Source organism: Zootoca vivipara, chromosome 5 (genome assembly GCF_965207765.1).
Source record: "Zootoca vivipara chromosome 5, rZooViv2.hap1.1, whole genome shotgun sequence".
Lineage (NCBI taxonomy): Eukaryota > Metazoa > Chordata > Lepidosauria > Squamata > Lacertidae > Zootoca > Zootoca vivipara.
The window spans coordinates 86,661,542-86,680,255 of NC_142588.1; the positions used below are offsets into that span (position 1 = coordinate 86,661,542).

At 43.6% G+C, this 18,714-nt stretch overlaps 1 protein-coding gene across 1 annotated transcript; it reads right to left on the reverse strand.

Annotated features, from left to right (window-relative positions):
• Positions 1-12,606: 12,606 nt before the first annotated feature.
• On the reverse strand, positions 12,607-17,699 carry NIFK (nucleolar protein interacting with the FHA domain of MKI67). Its single transcript, XM_035134027.3, has 6 exons — positions 17,525-17,699; positions 16,140-16,268; positions 15,406-15,514; positions 14,589-14,800; positions 13,681-13,758; positions 12,607-13,184 (listed from the first exon to the last, which is right to left on the reverse strand). The coding sequence occupies exons 1-6, from the start codon at positions 17,660-17,662 to the stop codon at positions 13,002-13,004; spliced, it is 849 nt and encodes a 282-aa protein (XP_034989918.1). The 5' UTR covers positions 17,663-17,699; the 3' UTR covers positions 12,607-13,001.
• Between the last annotated feature and the right edge of the window lie 1,015 nt (positions 17,700-18,714).

Consider the following 18,714-nt stretch of genomic DNA (forward strand, 5'->3'; position numbering starts at 1 on the left):
GACCTTGTAAATTAACACAATAGCCTTGAACCTCGCCCCTTGCCAAACAGGACATGTTTGTCTTGAACCCTCCTGTTCCTGCCTTAAGCTTTTCCTAATTACGCTTCCTGAAGGCCGAAGGCATGTAAGACACAGCTGTGGCTCCTCTCGAAACTATTAAGGTCCCTTTCAAGCATCAAAGGTGGCATCCTCTTGAGAAGCCCACTGAGCTGCCAACCCCCTTGTCCTTTGATAAGCTATATCAGGAAGCCTTGCTTTTATCAGTCATGGAGAAAATAGCAAATGCTCCCCCAAAGGTGCATTGACGTCAAACGGATGGTTTGAAAGGGGTGGCCTGGGAGGCCAGAAAGGCTAGCCGCAAGCCCTGATTTGGGGTGGGGTGGGGAGCACCCACATCGGGGGGAGAGGCAGTGAAAATGAATGGCAAAATGCTGCCGGCTCTCAGGGTGGGAACCTGCTGCTCACTGAGGGGGGCCGCTTGAAAGAAGAACATGTTTTGAAACAGTCATGGCGCTGCTTTGCCATCAAAGGCAACAAGGACTTCAAAACCAGGCAGAAAGGGCAAAAGGAAAGCATGAACAGAACACCTGAAAGGGGGGGGGCAGTACTTTTGTTCCACCAAGAGACTTGAAGGCCAGCAGCTGACTGTGGATGGACCTTTAGCAGTTCGAAAGCACGTCAAAATGCAAGTAGATAAATAGGAACCGCTACAGCGGGAAGGTAAACGGCGTTTCCATGTGCTGCTCTGGTTGCCAGAAGCGGCTTTGTCATGCTGGCCACATGACCTGGAAGTTATACGCCGGCTCCCTCGGCCAATAATGCGAGATGAGCGCGCAACCCCAGAGTCGGTCACGACTGGACCTAATGGTCAGGGGTCCCTTTACCTTTTTATATTCCGGCGTATAAGACGACTGGGCGTATAAGATGACTGGGCATATAAGACGACCCCCAACTTTTCCAGTTAAATATATTTGGGAGTTTCGTATATACTCGCCGTATAAGAAATATAACCCGGTGTATAACTTTTGAGAAGCTTTTCCTGGGTTAAAAAGTAGTCTTATACGCAGGAATATACAGTAGATGCCTGCCATTTACAAAGCAAGTTGATGCACACTTAGCCTGGAAGGGGAGTCCCATCATTTTCCATAAGAACGCCTGCCATATAAGGATTGCAGCTGAGCAGTGCGGTGCAATAGTAGGAAGCAGCCTTAAACCAAGTCAGCCTATTCTGCTCACTACAGCTCACTACTGTCTATAGCAGGGATGGGGGTCCTTTGGCCTTCAAAGCCCATGAGCTTAAACCACCATGGTTTTGCTTGCTTTTGTAGGGAGCAGGTGATGATGTGGTCCAAACCACTGAGGCTCTTGGGCTTGCTGATCGGAAGGTCGGCGGTTCAAATCCCTGCGACGGGGTGAGCTTCTATTGCTCAGTCTTAGCTCCTGCAAACCTAGCAGTTCGAAAGCACGCCAGTGCAAGTAGATAAATGGGGACCGCTGCGTCGGGAAGGTAAACAGTGTTTCTGTGCGCTCTGGTTTCCGTCAGGGTGTCCCATTGCGTCAGAAGTGGTTTAGTCATGCTGGTCACATGACCCGGAAAGCTGTCTGTGGACAAATGCCGGCTCCTTTGGCCTGAAAGCAAGATGAGCATTCATCCTGGTTTGTTTGCATGGAGGTTATACAATGTCACATCAAGAAGTTGTTATCCCCCACTTGCTGATGCGGTTTCCTTACCGCAAAATGGACCAACCTGGGGTGGAAATGACTCTGTTGCTCAGGTGTTCTAAGACCACCTTAATTGCACAACCTGAAATTTCTGATATGTGTTTGAATTCTGCTTGCAAAGTAGTGATGCTGGGTCAGGAAGCGGCTTGAAGAAAATGTAATTGTGCATTCCTCCCTACACAGCACAATACACACACACACACACACACACACACCCCACGTTCAGTGAGGAGCAAACTGCAACAATTTCAAAGAAATAGACTTTCACACTCGGCAGTCGTGACCTTTATCTGGCTTTATCCTTCTTTCGGGCACCATCTGTGATCATTACAGGGTTTAAAGGAAAAAGAAAATCTGTAGGCTTCAGGGGGTGAGATGAGAAACGGACTGAGCTGCTGTTGCTATATTAAGCTACATTTGAAGCTAAAAATAGCTTCTCGGCTTGTAGATGTAACGCTACTTGCATATCAATGGCCCATTTCTACTCCTCCTAGCAGATAACAATCTCTGGGCGCTTTGCTGCTGCTGCTGCTGCTGCAGATGTGAATGCCTATACAGATGGCATTTTAAAATAGCTTGATAAAAGCAAGGTGAATTTCTCTGCGAGGTTTACCAAAGGAAATTCTGTCTAAAGTGGGTTTCCCTGTGTAACAGCTCCCTGTCCAAATGGTCGGATCTAGACTGATTTTCTGCCGTTTCGGCAAAATGTTGAGGGAGACACTCAAAACGGCTCCTGCCACTCAACTCCGAGCACCGAGTTGTGCTATAATTGGCAGCAAAAATAGCCACAAATCTTCCACAACTGCTGCAAAGGTTAAGGGAGGTTGAACTTGGCTTTTGGAGAAGTTCCACAGCTTAGTGATAGAGCTGGTGATTTACATATAGAAGGTCTCAAGTTCAATCCCTTCGCTTCTCTAAATGAAACAGGCAGCAGGTGATGGAGGGGAAAGACCCTCAGCCGCTGCCATAACATACAGTATGGAGCTAGATAGGAGCTAGAGAGCCTGATCTGGTAAAATGGAAGCTTCACTGGAACACAGCCACAGGAAGTCAGACCATTGGTGGTCTGCCAAGCTCGGTATCCTCCACTGATTGGTGGCAATGAGTCTCCAGGGTTTCAGGCAGCTGGCATTCCTGGCCTCGCCTGGAGATGCTATGGGCTGAATCTGGGACTGTGTGCATTGCAGGCAGTTGCTCTGCCATTGAGCTAATAGCCCTCTCTTAATGCTGCTATGGGACCCAGGTGGCACTGTGGGTTAAACCACTGAGCCTAGGGCTTGCTGATCAGAAGGTCAGCAGTTCGAATCCCTGTGGCGGGGTGAGCTCCTGTTGCTTGGTCCCAGCTCCTGCCAACCTAGCAGTTCGAAAGCACATCAAAATGCAAGTAGATAAATAGGAACCGCTATAGCAGGAAGGTAAACGGCGTTTCCATGTGCTGCTCTGGTTTGCCAGAAGCGGCTTTGTCATGCTGGCCACATGACCTGGAAGCTATACGCTGGCTCCCTCGGCCAATCATGCGATAAGAGCGCGCAACCCCAGAGTCGGTCACGACTGGACCTAATGGTCAGGGGTCCCTTTACCTTTTTAATGCTGCTATGCTCCTGAACCATCCGCTTGTAGTATCCCTGTGGAGGGTGGGAAGGAAAAATCAGACTCAGAAAATAGGGCACCTTATGGTGTACTGACTCTGAGCCCAAATTGCCTTGGAATTGAAGGAAGGAAGGATATCTATCTATCTATCATCTATCTATCTATCTATCTATCTATCTATCTATCTATCTATCTATCTATCTATCTATCTATCTATCTTGCACTAAGAGGTTTCTCTGGGAGCCACTGAAATCCCCTGGGGTCATCCTTGTGCAGAAATGTAGCTTAGACCAGATGGCAGCGCAGAAACGGGAAGTAGCTTGAATTGCTAAGTGCTTTGTTGCCACTTCTGCTTCTGGGAAAGCAAGTGGGATGGCTGCTGGGAAGTGCACAGCAACCTCATTACAACACACAATAACCCATGTGGCTTCGGTGTTACTAAGTCCATTCCACGCACACACACAAATCACACTGGTTTCACGTAAGGAAAGCTGAACTGCTTCTTGGATAATTGTTAAGATTGCCAAGTGGACAGGAAGAAAGATCCCATAAATAGCTCTTGTTCTGCTCATTTCCTCTGAGCACGAGTTTGATGTGCAGAAACCAGCAGGAGAAGCAATTTATGGCATGGCACTACACACGATCACTGGCTAATCAAACAGCGGGTACTGTTCTTAAAGGGACAATTATACAGACCAGTTGAAATGATGGCAATATCCAGGTCAATTCTGTCAAACAGAGATATTATGATCCAGGAAATTTATCTAGAGCACAATCCTACAGATGTTTTCTTGGATGTAAGTATCACCATGTTCACTGAGGCTTACTCCCTAGAAAGTGTGGTTTGGATTGCAGCCCTATGAGGTCTTTTACAATAATCAACATTTCAACATTATCCAAAAGTCATAAAAACAAGTGTGTGCATGTGTAACAGAAAAATGCCAGACCCTCCAAGTGTCCCTATTTTCCAGAGACATCCCTGATTTAGAGAAGCCATCCTGGTTTCTGATTTGATCCCAGAATGCCCCATTTTTCCTTAGGGTGTCCCTATTTTCATTAGAGAAATGTTGGAGGGTATGGAGTTATCTGACCTTCAAGCTGTTTGAAGGCAATCCTGTATAGGGAAGTTTTTTTAAAAAAATGTTTAATGTTTTATTATGTTTTTATATGTGTTGAAAGCTGGGCAACCCAGTAAGATGTGTGGGATATAAATAGTAAAATTATCATTATGGAATGGGACGTCCCTATTTTCATCGGATAAATGTTGGAGGGTATGAAATGCTGCCCTGGAACACAAGCAGGGAATTCACAAAATTAAAAACAAGGGATGCTCAGCCCTTTCCAGGAAGGGCTGACATAGCATATCCTTCGAAAGCTGTATTTGCACAATTGTACCTAGATGTTCCAATGTGGAAATCCACATGAAAAATGAACAATAGGTGAGACATTAGCTAGGACAGTTGCATAGCGTGGCTTGCCAGCACCCAGGGCCATGCAGAAGGGGATGTGTGGGAATGAAAGGGACAGAGTACACATGCACATTCAACTGCATAACAGCATCCCATCACCCAGGAGATCACAGTTAAGAAAAGAAGAGGCATTCCATTGTCTGGAGAAGCCACTTCCTGGTTCGCATGGAGATGCCATTTTCAACAGAGCCCAGCAACGGAAGTGAGCAGTTGTATTGAGGCAGCACTGGGTGTTGAAATTTTGCACCCTCTACCAATTTTGTGCCTGGGGTAACCGCCCTTGTGGCTCCTCATGCTATTGTTAGCATTTCACTCCTCCGTTGCTGGATGTGTGATTGTTACATCCCATGTCTGTGTTTACTTTCTAGGCTTTGAAAGTGTGAGAACAGAAGTCAGTCTGATCTCTCTTCCGCTGTACTGTACTTTTGTCCTCACTCTCTCTCTCTCTCTCTCTTGCAGAAGATGTGAGAAGACGCCATGATTGCTTTGTCCTGTATATATTGCTTAATAAATAGCTTAGAATGCTATTTTATAGTTAAAGCTATGGTTTTCCCAGTAGTGATGTATGGAAGTGAGAGCTGGACCATAAAGAAGGCTGAGCGCCGAAGAATTGATGCTTTTGAATTATGGTGCTGGGGGAGACTCTTGAGAGTCCCATGGACTGCAAGAAGATCAAACCTATCCATTCTTAAGGAAATCAGCCCTGAGTGCTCCCTGGAAGGACAGATCGTGAAGCTGAGGCTCCAATACTTTGGCCACCTCATGAGAAGAGAAGAATCCTTGGAAAAGACCCCGATGTTGGGAAAGATGGAGGGCACTAGGAGAAGGGGACGACAGAGGACAAGATGGTTGGACAGTGTTCTCGAAGCTACGAACATGAGTTTGACCAAACTGCGGGAGGCAGTGCAAGACAGGAGTGCCTGGCGTGCTATGGTCCATGGGGTCACGAAGGGTCGGACACGACTGAACGACTAAACAACAACAACAGAATGCTACACTCGTGCTCCACAATTGTTTCTGCTATACTCTGCTGATAGATTGTGCACATGTCTTTAGATATGTGTTGCTGGTGCGCACTGGGACTGATTTGTGAACATCCCGGGCTGTGCTTCATCAGGAAGACGCCCAGAGAGGTCTGTCTCATTCTGGGGGCTACATGTGCCCCCCCCCGGCGTGTTCCAACAGCTATGCCACTGAGCTAGGAAGAACCTCGGTGACCTGGTTTGTACAAAAGTGTGAGCCAAGTCGTGGCTTAATGGGAACAAGCAAATATGTAGAGATACCAGTCCATACCAGTAGCCCACAATAACAAAGCACAGCTTCTTCACATATAAGCAAGAACATGTGAATGTGCTGCGGTGGGAAGGGTTTCCTTGAGCAAGCATTTACTCATAAGGACTAGCAAAATTTGGAGACATTCGGGATTCTAAGAAGAGCCCAGACTCCCCAGAGAAATGGTTGCCTCGCAGCTGGATGCTGCCCATCTCTTACATGCATGCTGTGGGGCAGGATAATCTCCCTGCCACTTTCATGCAATATTGTTGCTTGCTTGAGATGCTCCTCAGCCAAAACAGCAGTTGACACCAAGAAAGCAGGAAACTTTAAAGGAGGAAAAAGAATCATGTATTATACATAATTCTAGGAACCTGCACTCTTACACAGCTTCGTATTAGTACTGTACCATTAGGCCTTCGGTTTCTGCAGATATGCAAATCCAAATAATAAACTCTCCTAATAAAAGCCTAATGGTTTTGTTATTGTACCAAAAGCAAGGTGGGAAGAGATAATCAAGCGTTTAATTGCAGCAGGATGGACTCCCCTGATTTCAGCTATTAGCGTGGGCACCATTTCTTAACGCTTAACTCTTCCTGTAAAACTGTTACTGTAGCTTAGTTCTGTTCAGGTGTGAGAGAGATAGCTGGCTTTTCTGGTTTTTTTTTTTTGTTCATTCCCTATGTCCCTTTTAAACCTTTTTATTATGCTATGGATATTATCCATAAAGCGCATGCACACTTTACAACAGTGCTAATCTTCTTGGGCAAGAAGGGAGGAAAATAAATTGAAATAAGGCACCAGTACAGATACCTGTCCAACCACAGTATGGGGTTAGTGAACGGTGCTTGGTTTGGTGGATTGTAAGTTACACAAGCCCGAGGCAAACCTGCAAGCACAAACTGGCATAAAGGAAGACATAAAGAGAGATTTATTCACTCACTTCTCTCAGATGTGCACGTCCACCCTTGGAATGGACAATTGACCTCTTGGCCACCTAAAGAATATTTAGTGATTAATCAGGGTCAACGGGTTCATGGATTATTATATTTAAACAGGGTCAACAGGTCCATGGATTATTATATTTAAACATAGGGGGTTGTATCAGACAAAGTCATTCTATTAATGCAAGGAATTCTACTTACACAACATAATTTCATGGGAGGCGGAAAGGGAAGTGACATTGTGCAAGTGGAAGTCCTTGGATACAACCCGCAGTTGTACCCAACTGAGCCATACTCAGAGTAGACCTGTTAAAACTAATGGGCAAGTTACAGTAGCCCGTTCCAAGGGGTCCAATGAGTGTGGCTCAGATACAAGCCATAGCTGCTGTCTCCAGCTATTAGAAGGCTACTCTTCATGTTACAATAGCCATACACCAAAATAAATATAGCCTGAGAGAGAATGACTTTATCCTTAATGTTGACTTTAAAGTAGTCTTTCCCAGTCTGGTGATTGCCAGATAGAATCAGACTTTCCATCTGCTGCCAATGGGAATTGTAGTTCAACTGTACTTCTAGAGGGCACCAGGTTGGGGAAAGTTACTTTAAAGCATAGTTGCATGTGGGCAGCCACTTCCATGACTTTTAAAATAAAGATGTCAACATCCCTACTTTTCAGACACATGGAAGGAAGCATTCTTTAATGGTGGGCAGTGGGATTCCCACCTTTACACAGTCTCAACTTGGAATTGGTGACTATAATAATGTGTTTCTAAGACCAAATGGGCAGTGGAGGGCGGGAATCCATTGTGAATTATACTTTCTTGGCTTTGGCAAAGTAACAAATGCATGAAAGGAAGCTGCAGCAAGGAAATGTGCCATTGAGTTGTACGTGGACCAACTGTGCTATTCAGGGAGGGATGTCCTGTTTTAATTATTGATAACCACATTGCACTAAGTGATGCTCAGTAGTCTATTTTTCAGACATAAATTGAATTTCATGAAACGAGGTCTCGTGACATCACTTCCTCTGCTACTAAATCTTTACTGAGAAATGAAGTGCCTTATGTTAGCTGTGGACATCAGCGTTCAATAATAATTCCTGTGCAACCCCCACCCCCTACCCCATGAACTACTTAAGCCGCCAAAGTGATCTCCTAAAATTCTTTTCAGTTTAAGTTATGGTAGCCTTAATCCCAGAGGTAACATTTTAAATACAGTAAGCACTCAGGAGTTACATTCCTGGCATCACGCCTAAAGCCAAAATCACAGATAGGCAAAACACATTGGGTGCAATGGCAGGTGGGATTGCCAAAGTCGTTTTTCCTGGATGTGCACCACTTTCATCATTATTATTTTGTGTGTGTGCCAAGCATGTAAATCTGAATGTGCACAAGTTTAAATGTGCGTAAGGTGCAGGCTTACTGTAAAATACAGTGGTGGTGGGGGGATGCAATTTTTCCGTGGGACAGATTTCCTGACAGAGCCAGTCACAATCCTGCAAACTGGATTATTGCAGTGACACACATGCCACTACTTATTTACTCAAGAGATGGATCCTAGTATTTGATCCACGTGGAACGTGCTCAAGTATACACAAGTCTGGTTTAATTAGTATGACTTACATTAAGTACTGGGACCCAGGTGGCGCTGTGGTTAAACCACTGAGCCTAGGGCTTGCTGATCAGAAGGTCGGCGGTTCGAATCCCTGTGACGGGGTGAGCTCCCGTTGCTTGGTCCCAGCTCCTGCCAACCTAGCAGTTCGAAAGCACGTCAAAATGCAAGTAGATAAATAGGAACCGCTACAGTGGGAAGGTAAACGGCGTTTCCATGTGCTGCTCTGGTTTGCCAGAAGCGGCTTTGTCATGCTGGCCTCATGACCTGGAAGCTGTACGCCAGCTCCCTCAGCCAATAATGCGAGATGAGCGCGCAACCCAAGAGTCGGTCACAACTGGACCTAATGGTCAGGGGTCCCTTTACCTTTACCTTAAGTACTATGCAAACATGAGCCAGTACCACCTGGAGCAATGTGGCCACGGTCCTTTTAATCAAATTAGTGATAAATACTAGAAATTTGATATTTTATCTGGATCATATAGGACACAGCTTGAGTTGCTCCTATGCATGCCTACTCGATCACTTTGATCTGGGCAAGCCGCATTTCTAAACAGTGTTCTAGAAATGTTTGCATTTGTTAGAGGTTGTTCTTTCCGCACGGCAGCAACTTTGCTTTAGAATGTCTTGCCTAACAACATTATGTAGTAAGATAAGTTGAACATAACAGATGTAAGAACCTTTGTAGGTCAAGGCATAAAACGGCCAACCTTTTGTTTTCTCAGGTAGGTCTCATTGATTTTATGCTTCGCCAGCTACTGAAACAATAATCTTCTGCTTTCAGAAAGGGCTTTCATTTTCTCTTTCTTTCTCACCCAGAAGACCTATTCCCCTTTTCCAGTTTTGGCTCTTGAATCAGTACAGTAATTGCTTAAACCTCCCTGAGCTCAAAGACCAGAAGAACCATTCATGAACACAGGAGGAAAACCTGGCTTTCTAAGCTCACAAGAAATCCTGCCCCCTTGTGATGAGCAGTATTTTTCTAAAGGCAGTTTTGTTACCTTCAACTAGGTTACAGTGAATCTTATTCACACATAGAATCATAGAGTTGGAAGAGACCACAAGGGCCATCCAGTCCAACCTCCTGCCAAGCAGAAAACACCATCAAAGCATTCTTGATATATGCCTGTCAAGCCTCTGCTTAAAGACCTCAAAAGGAGGAGACTCCACCACACTCATTGGCAGCAAATTCCACTGTCGAACAGCTCTTACTGTCAGGAAGTTCTTCCTAATGTTTAGGTGGAATCTTCTTTCTTGTAGTTTGAATCCATTGCTCTGTGTCCATTTCTCTGGAGCAGCAGAAAACAACCTTTCTCCCTCCTCTATATGACATCCTTTTATATATTTGAACATGGCTATCATATCACCCCTTAACCTTCTCTTCTCCAGGCTAAACATACCCAGCTCCTTAAGCCACACCCTCACTTTGTTGTGGAAATGTGTATATTTTGTTGCCTCTTCATTTCAAAATGCTATCATATCATGATTAAATGCCATGTGTTTCAAAAAACGGGGGAAATGCTTCATTTTTTATTTTTATTTTTTTACCAATTTAGCACATAATTGGAGTAGGGACGATGACGACAGAAGGCTGAATCCTTGAGTAAAAACTTTCAAGGCATGGCACATTTATTATTATTATTTAAATTCATGTTTATTCATTTCGCAAACATAAAAAAACAATACTTGCACACCAAAAAGAACACATAAAAAAGTACACAAAAAAGACAAAAGAAAAAAAAAGTATCTAATAACCTCACATCATCTTCATAACATTTTAGACTTCCCCGGTTCCCCCCTCATTGATTCCCTATTTCAATTAATCAAAAAGCAGTTTTCACAATATTAAATGAAAATTAATTAAAATTTCATTTCTACTTATCACCATTCAATTCTATCTATATACTCCAAATATATCCTTATACTATAATCTATTAATTGTATCTCCCTTTAGCTTAGATTTTACCAGCAATGAAACTCCATTTTAATATTTCCTCCTCTCTCCTAATCTTTATAATCTTTATTCATTAAGTACACCCACAAACATATTTTCACAATGTTGGGTGCTAGTTCCTTGCAACCTCAGCCTATGTATAAACAGCAGCTGTCTGAAAGGCAACGGATACAATAAATATGGTACCTTAGATGACTTTCTTGCACATCAAGGCAAAGCAATTATATATATATATATTTACCATCCCAATATATTACCAGGAAGGTTATTCCCACGGTGATGGAATAAAAAGCAGCATTCTAGCAGAATAATTATCAGCAGCCGCTTGGCAGAAGGCAAGCAGGACAGGAACAAATGCATGTTCCTTTAGAACAGGGGTCAGCAAATTTTTTCAGCAGGGGGCTGGGTCCACTGTCCCTCAGACCTTGTGGGGGGCCAGACTACAGTTTGATTTTTTTTTAAAAAAACTAATTCCTATGCCCCTGAAGAAAAACCTTGAACCCAAATCCAACACCTTTGTTTGGGGCTCCTTCTTGGTTCTCCTGCATGAGGGGAAGGACCCTGTTGCAACAGCAAAAATAAAGGCTTTGCTTCTCACAATTCTCTGGTTGGCCTCTGTTATATTCGCCGACCGATGGAGAACCCAATAAGGGCTCTTGTGTACCCCATAAGGGAATAAGGGCAGATTTTTGCTTATAACATCCAACAAATAACCCGGAGATGCATTTTAAATAAAAGGACACATTATACTCATGTAAAAACATGCTGATTCCCAGACCATCCGCGGGCCGGATTTAGAAGGCGATTGGGCCGCATCCGGCCCCCGGGCCTTAGTTTGGGGACCCCTGATTTAGAATTACAGGATTTATTGCTACAGGTAGGTAGCCGTGTTGGTCTGAGTCGAAGCAAAATAAAAAAAATTCCTTCAGTAGCACCTTAAAGAGCAACTAAGTTTTTATTTTGGTATGAGCTTTCGTGTGCATGCACACTTCGTCAGATATTTATTGCATTTGTATCCCAACTTTCTCTCTCCGAGGAGCTCAAGGTGACAGATGTGATCCTCCTCCTCCTTTAATTCCCCAGAAACAACCCTGTGAGGTGGGTTAGGCTGAGAGGCAGTGACTGGCCCAAGGTCACTAGGTGAGCTTTGCAGCTGAGCTGGGATTTGAACCCTGGTCTCCCAGGTCCTCGTCCAACGCCCTAACCACCACCCTAACCATCTTGCCCACCTTGATGAACATCAAAACCATCCCAAGTGCCAAGCCATATGTAACTAAACAGTGGCGTAAGGTGCTCTAAGTAGTACACAGTGCAGCTTTGGGCACACTGGGACAGGTGTAAGAGACGTCACTTTGCTGTCTGCTCCACAACATACCAGACAAATGGCAGAAATGTTGCAAGGCAGAATAGTGGTACTGACATACTGCAATGTATGCTGCACTTGCACTAATCCAGCAGATGAAGAAGAAAGGAAGCTGCCTTAAACAGAGTCAGACCCATTGACTTATTTAGCTCAATGTTGTCTGTGCCAGGTGTGGGGAATTAGTCTCTCCAGATGTCGATGAACTGCATTTCCCATCATTCCTGGCCACTGGCCATGCTTGCTGGGCTTGACTGGAGTTGTAGACTGCAGCAAGTTCTTGAGGGCCCCCACCTAGTCTACACTGAATGGAAGCAGCTCTCTGGGGGTTGCAGGCAGGGGGCCGTTCCCAGCTTTATCTGGAGAGGACAAGGATTGAGCCTGGGACTTTATGCATCCAAAGCATGTGCCCTGTATACTGTGGTACCTTGCTTCTTGAACTTAATCCATTCCGGGAGTCCCTAAAACTGTTTGAAAACCAAGGTGCGGCTTCCGATTGGCTGTAAGAGCTTCCTGCACTCAAGTGCAAACCAGAACACTTACTTCTGGGTTTGCGGCACTTGGGAGCCGATTTGTTAGGCAACTAAGCCATTTGAGAACCAAGGTACCACTGTACGTACAGTACTGAAAACCATTTATATGGCTGATAACCACTGCTTTCAATAATTTAACACACTACTCCAGTGAATTTCAACTTTTTTTATTCGAACTTAATTTCAAATGAGTCATAGTTGGAAAAAACAAAATATTCCTCAATATCCTGTTTCTGCTGACAATCTATACATGTTTACTCTCCGGTCATCTGCGACATTTTTTTATACCAGCCACACACTTTAGTTAAAATGCTTAAGACAGTACATTTCAGCTCCCCCACCCAGTAGGTCAGAAATAGGTCTAAGTTGGCAGAATCTTAAACTAGTTCTCCTTGTGGGAACATTGGCTTGTTATACTTAGGAAATATAGTTTTGATTGGAGACTGATGTGAGGATCATCTATTGTAACTACGCAAGACTCTCTAAAATCAGGACTGCTTGGAAACTCCTTGTGAAATGAATGTGTCCTTTAGCTGAAGAAATATTTTAAGTTTTGCATTTCCTTTTCGTGCCAGCTGTTTTTCTTTGTAGCTTTGCTGTTTTGGCTTTTTGTGCCGCAGTCTTTATACTTGCAGGTGGTAGTTTGAAAGTTATTTCTTTGTCACTGCTATCTTCTGGCTCAGATTTTCGCCGTTCAAGAAATGATGGGGTACACACAGGGGTAGGATCCTGGACATGAGAAATAAGGATGTTGCTAAATTCTGTTGGACCAACATCATGTTACAGGTGAAGGGGGGCATTTTCCCAGCACTGCATGAGCAGGCCTCTGCTCATGAAACAGAACTTAGCTATCCCTCTCCTCGGGGCTACCAATTTGCTCCCCAGGGTCCCATCCTACCAGGAAATTGCATCAGGGGAAATCGTTGGTGATGGGATGCAATGAGACAAAATTGAGGCCTGCAGGTTTGTCACATTTACGTCAACACTGATTTGTGGACGCAAAGGGAAGGCACAAAATGAGCACAAAGGTGTCAGACTCTCTAGAGGTGTTGTATGAAGGCCAACCTTCCACTCTGCAGAGGTCCAATAATTTTGTTCTTATTTAGCCACCCAAACACCTCAAAATATTTCTCAGAGATAGGACCATGACAGGAATTCAACTGACTAAAAAACCCAAACCCTTTCTTACTAGTACTCTTTGGGAAGACCAACACTTTAAACTTACCTGACTGCTCACAGACACATTCATGCTCAAGTTCAGTTTTGAAAGCTTCTTTTTCTTAATCAGAGGCATTTCAGCGGCCTATGGAAAAGAGGCTCAGCGTCAACGTGATCCCTATGCAACCTGCATTTACAGCCAAAATGTCCTTTGTGGACCCCACTGCATTTAATATGGTTAAAATACCATCTATTTATACAACACACAAACAAACACACAAAATGGTATCCTGCCATCAAAACAAGATTAAAATACTGTCCTAGAATTGTGCCTTTTTCTTAATAAGCAACAAAGGGCTACAAAACCCAATTTCAACTCCAGCTTAGTTGGGATCTGTTATGACAGCTTAGGACCACTCCACACATTGCTTATTTTCAGGTGTTTTTAATAGGCAGACTAGTACCTCGTGGGCTTAACAAAACACATACCAGTTGTAGTTACTTGTGACACATCAGAAACCTGATAGGAAAAACTCATCTATTCTACAAAAGCTTTCCTGTCTGCTCACCTGGAAGTAATCGTTACTCACCACCAGAGACCAGGCAAGTGGCTGTTTACAAGTCTGACCTTAGTTCTTTTACTGGTAGACCAAAATGTGTCAAGAGTGAAGGCAAGAAATATGTTTGCAGACACATGTATCACATAGGTAGGTGACCATCTTCAGGAAGCTATAGATCTGTGCTGGATGCACACTGGGTGACAAGCCAGGGTTTGCCTTTGTGTCCTTTGTAAAAAGGCCCAGAGACTCCATTCTTTTACTGAGTAAAACATTCACAGATCTTCCGCTTGCTCAATGACAATATTACCATTTGTAATCCCTGTTTAAAGCACATACTTTGCAATTAGCACTTGACTTAACACGTTTGTATGTTAACCTCCTTCCCATTGGGGGAGCGGGCAGGACATTCACTTACAAAGCCAGGAAAATCATAATCAATTCTCTTCTTAGCCAGCCTTTTCCGCAACTGCCGTTCCTTCTTCAGCAACCGCTGCATCATCTTTGCTTTCTCTTGGGCTGTTCGCCTCCGGTTGTAGCGTTTCACTGCTGGATAGGACGGCTTGCTGAATATTTTCTCGCTACCTTTGAACAGGTTTTCACACACCTTTTCAGGAGGCATAAACTGGCCTGTATCACAAACACGTTACACCAAAGATCAATATGGAAGCCTAGAAAAATGGAGCAGTATTTGCCAAAGCATGGAAATCTGAATGTTAAGTTGTGTGTTCCCCAACTATATGCTATGGATCACTACAAAAGCACTACTCTCAACTCCCATATCTAAACTGTCCTTTACACCGGGCAGGAATGAAATATTGCTGTGCTTTAGGCTTCTCAGTACACAAGGAGAAGCACCCAGTCACGTTCATCCACCTGCCTTGACCTTTATTTCTGGCACAGAGTTATCAACATCTGGCTGATATCCAATAGCTTCCCACCTTCTCTTACATATGCACTTGGGCTGGCTTCTTCAATGACTGTCACTTGTGTCCACCAAGCTCTCAGAACAATTCTATCATCTGTTGGAATTGAATTATAATTAAGTGGAAAGCGTTGTTTGGTTGCTTCATTAATGGTATTGGGACAAAGTAACAGGCAGGTTTGAGGGACAGTTTTCAGAGAAATGATATTCTGTAAACCAGACTGTGGCAAGGTTTGGAAACTGATTGATGTTACTACTTCAGAACTGCCACATTAAATTTTCCTTTTGGGCAAGAAACTCATTCACTCACATTTCAAAAGTCGTTCACCGAATAGGTAGTTGTTCATGGTATCTGCAACGATCTTAGCAACTTCATCATATTCAAATTCCACAAATGCATAACCTTTGCTGCCCCCAGTCTGTTAAAGATAAGGAGATAAACCTTGAAATACATTTACATGCTAAAATGAATCTGTGCTGAACTCTATTTTTTCATGGTTGAAGGATCCTAGAGAAAAAGGATTTCTGAACCCGATTAACTACTTTTACTGCAAACATATTTCTTAAAGTAAGACAAATATAGAGACATGCCTATTGGTTTAATTTAATGACCACAGGGAGCCTACATGTTAAATTACATACTCTGTGAACCGCCCTGAGACCTCCGGGTATAGGGCGGCATATAAATAAAATAAATAAACAAACAAACAAACATTGATATTGTTCTGAAGGCCAACATGAATGACTCCAGAAACTACAACTGTCTGTTGTAAGGCGTGATAGGGCCTGGTTGGAGGGCAAAGAACTTAACTGAAGCATTTTAAGAAGTGTCACCCTTAAGAATATATGGAAAAGTAACAACACACCAGAGGGTCTTTTCTGTGGCAGCCCTCCCACCAGAAATCCTTCACTGCACCTAAACTTTTCTGTTTTTGTGCTCTCCTAGTTCTTCAGGGTGCTGTGAGCTGTGTGTTAATGTTTTATGGTGTTTATAGTGTTCTACCTTATTAGGGAGAAAGAAGATATTTTCCCTCCCAATTTTACCTTTTTACTCCTTGAAAGTCGAAGTCTTGTAACTGTCCCAAACTGATCAAAGTATTCTTTAAGTTGTGGTTCAGAGAGACCCTTTGGGATATGACCCAAGTAAATTACACCAGGTGTCAGCTTCTGATTCTGTAGTATATATGAAAGAATTAATTAACATTTCAAAATACACCCTCGTGCACATTCGTTCAATACCTCTGTTGATCTCCCTGTGCAGAGCAGTTGCAGAGACATGGTGGTGGAGAGACAAAAACATTTCCTATATGAGTGTTTACCTTGTGCATTTATGAACATTTTTTCTATATTTGAGACATTAGAATTCTTATAACAGAGGCATGATGGTGGACAAGCAAGATCGTTTATTCTTGTCCAAGCACCACTGTCACAAGCTATTGTTTTTGCTCGTTACTACGTTATGCATTTTTGTGTTTTTATATTGCAAACCGCCCTGTAATCCTTGGATGAAGGGCGCTATAGAAACTGAACAAATAATAAAAACAATAGGAGCATTGTAAATTATTTCTGTGGTACTGCAGCAACATATGAAAGAGGCTTCCATCACCATGGAAACAGCAATGATTAAAAAGTGGCCGAAAAGCAGGAGCTTCCCAACACTTTTTCAAATGTGTGAAGTAAAGACCCCACGGAGTCAGATGAGAATTACAGGTGAAACTTGGGAAATTAGATTATCGTCGAAAAGTGCATTTATTTCAGTAATGCAACTTAAAAGGTGAAACCAATATATGAGATAGATGCATGACATACGAAGCAAGATATGTCATGCCTTTATTTGTTGTAATTGTAATTATTTGTCGTTAGGCGGGTCAATTATAAATGGAATGTAATTAATGAAATGTAATAGAGATGTTTATTTTTGTATTATTGTAACTATTTGTTTTATTACTGTGGAATTTCCAAAAGAAAGCATTTGTAAAAATTAAAAGAAAAATTAAAAATAGTAAGTTGCATTACTGAAATAAATGCACTTTTCGACGATGTTCTAATTTTCCGAGTTTCACCTGTACAGTTTCTTTATCTGGGTGTGTGGGGTTAGGACCTCCTGGTTACCTTTGACATGACGCCTAATGCTCCAGAGGAGAAAAATAAGAGTCACGTCAAAAGCAACAGGAAGCTCTAGCTTCCGAACAGCGAAACTCTAGCTTCTGTCCAACTCCATGGAGTTACTACTACCACACGCACGTTTGACAGCTACTCCTAGGAAACAAGTGGAGAAATCTAGGGTCTCAGCATGGCCACAAGGGAGCCACAGACTGGGGCAGATAGAAGTCGTAGCCCAACATTTATGCACCTTCCTCTGCACGTGGACACCAAATCCCACATCACCCCCCTCCCAACTCCGCTTCTCCTCCTCTTTTCGCTCTCACCTGGGCAGCCGCCTTGCGTACGCGGTGCACTTTGGCCTGGAACTCCTTCTGCCTCTCCGGGTCCAGGGAAAGGAGAGGGGGAGCCGCCAGTGTGGCCGTTGGTTTCGTCGCCTCCACAGAAGAAGAAGACGCCGCCATCGCGCCCACTGTGTGTGGAAGGGAATGCCTCTTCCCCACCCCCTGCACGTGGGCAAACCTGGAAGCGGATGCAGCCTTGCGTCATTTCCGCTTGACGAGGGAGTTCCTTTTTCGAAAGTGACGTTGAGATAGGTAATTTGAAGAAGGAACTAGGGAGGGAACGGCAGCGGCCCCTGCTGGATGGAGAGTGGAACTGTCGCCCCCTTTATTTTAACCAGGACTCTACCGCTTGGACTTCGTTGAGGCGGCGCATGTTGCTTTAAAGTTTAAACTCGGCTGCCCTTTTTTTAAGGCGCTTTCCATTTACTTTTTTAGTGTAAGCCGCCTTGAGGCAGTTATTTAGAAGGCCGTTAATAATGCCAGTGATAAATAATAATAAAAGCAGTACCAGCTGTGGATTTGTGATTGAATTGGGAAGGTGGGCATCCACAGCATTAAATATTCATATTGGTTTTCAATTGCAATTTAATTGATTCTTTTATTCCTTCTTGTAAAAAAACTAAAATACGGAAACATCCCTCCTTCCAAGCCTTTGGCTAATTAAGCAATCCATGGCCTTTTAAGCTGCGTGGTGTGTTTCTTTGTGGCAGTGTGATTGTGCCGTCTGTTATTATGTTACGTATTTTGTATTTTTCTAACTAAACAGCTCTGTAGTACTCGGATGAAAGGCGGTATGGATATTAAATCAAAAGATAACAATAAAATACAATCTATAATAAATGATACAATTTGCAGCAAGTAATGGAGCACATTGCAATTGCTGCAACAGGCAGAAAAATCACCAAGTGTCCCGCAAAAGACCCTCTTTGCATAGGCTTGCACTGCAAAGTCTGTAATCCCACGCAGTCACCTGGGAGTAAAGTCCCATTGCACATACGGTTGTTGTTTAGTCGTTTAGTCGTGTCCGACTCTTCGTGACCCCATGGACCATAGCACGCCAGGCACTCCTGTCTTGCACTGCCTCCCGCAGTTTGGTCAAACTCATGTTCGTAGCTTCGAGAACACTGTCCAACCATCTCGTCCTCTGTCGTCCCCTTCTCCTAGTGCCCTCC

What these genes read in the sequence shown, in the direction of transcription:
- NIFK (XM_035134027.3), bottom strand. Translation starts at nt 17,662, where the DNA reads ATGGCGGCGTCTTCTTCTTCTGTGGAGGCGACGAAACCAACGGCCACA. An exon ending in ATTATGATTTTCCTGGCTTT is followed by an intron (nt 13,759 to 14,588) that starts GTAAGTGAATGT and finishes TCTTTTCCATAG; the next exon opens with GCCGCTGAAATGCCTCTGAT. An exon ending in ATGTGTCTGTGAGCAGTCAG is followed by an intron (nt 13,185 to 13,680) that starts GTAAGTTTAAAG and finishes TCTCATGTCCAG; the next exon opens with GATCCTACCCCTGTGTGTAC.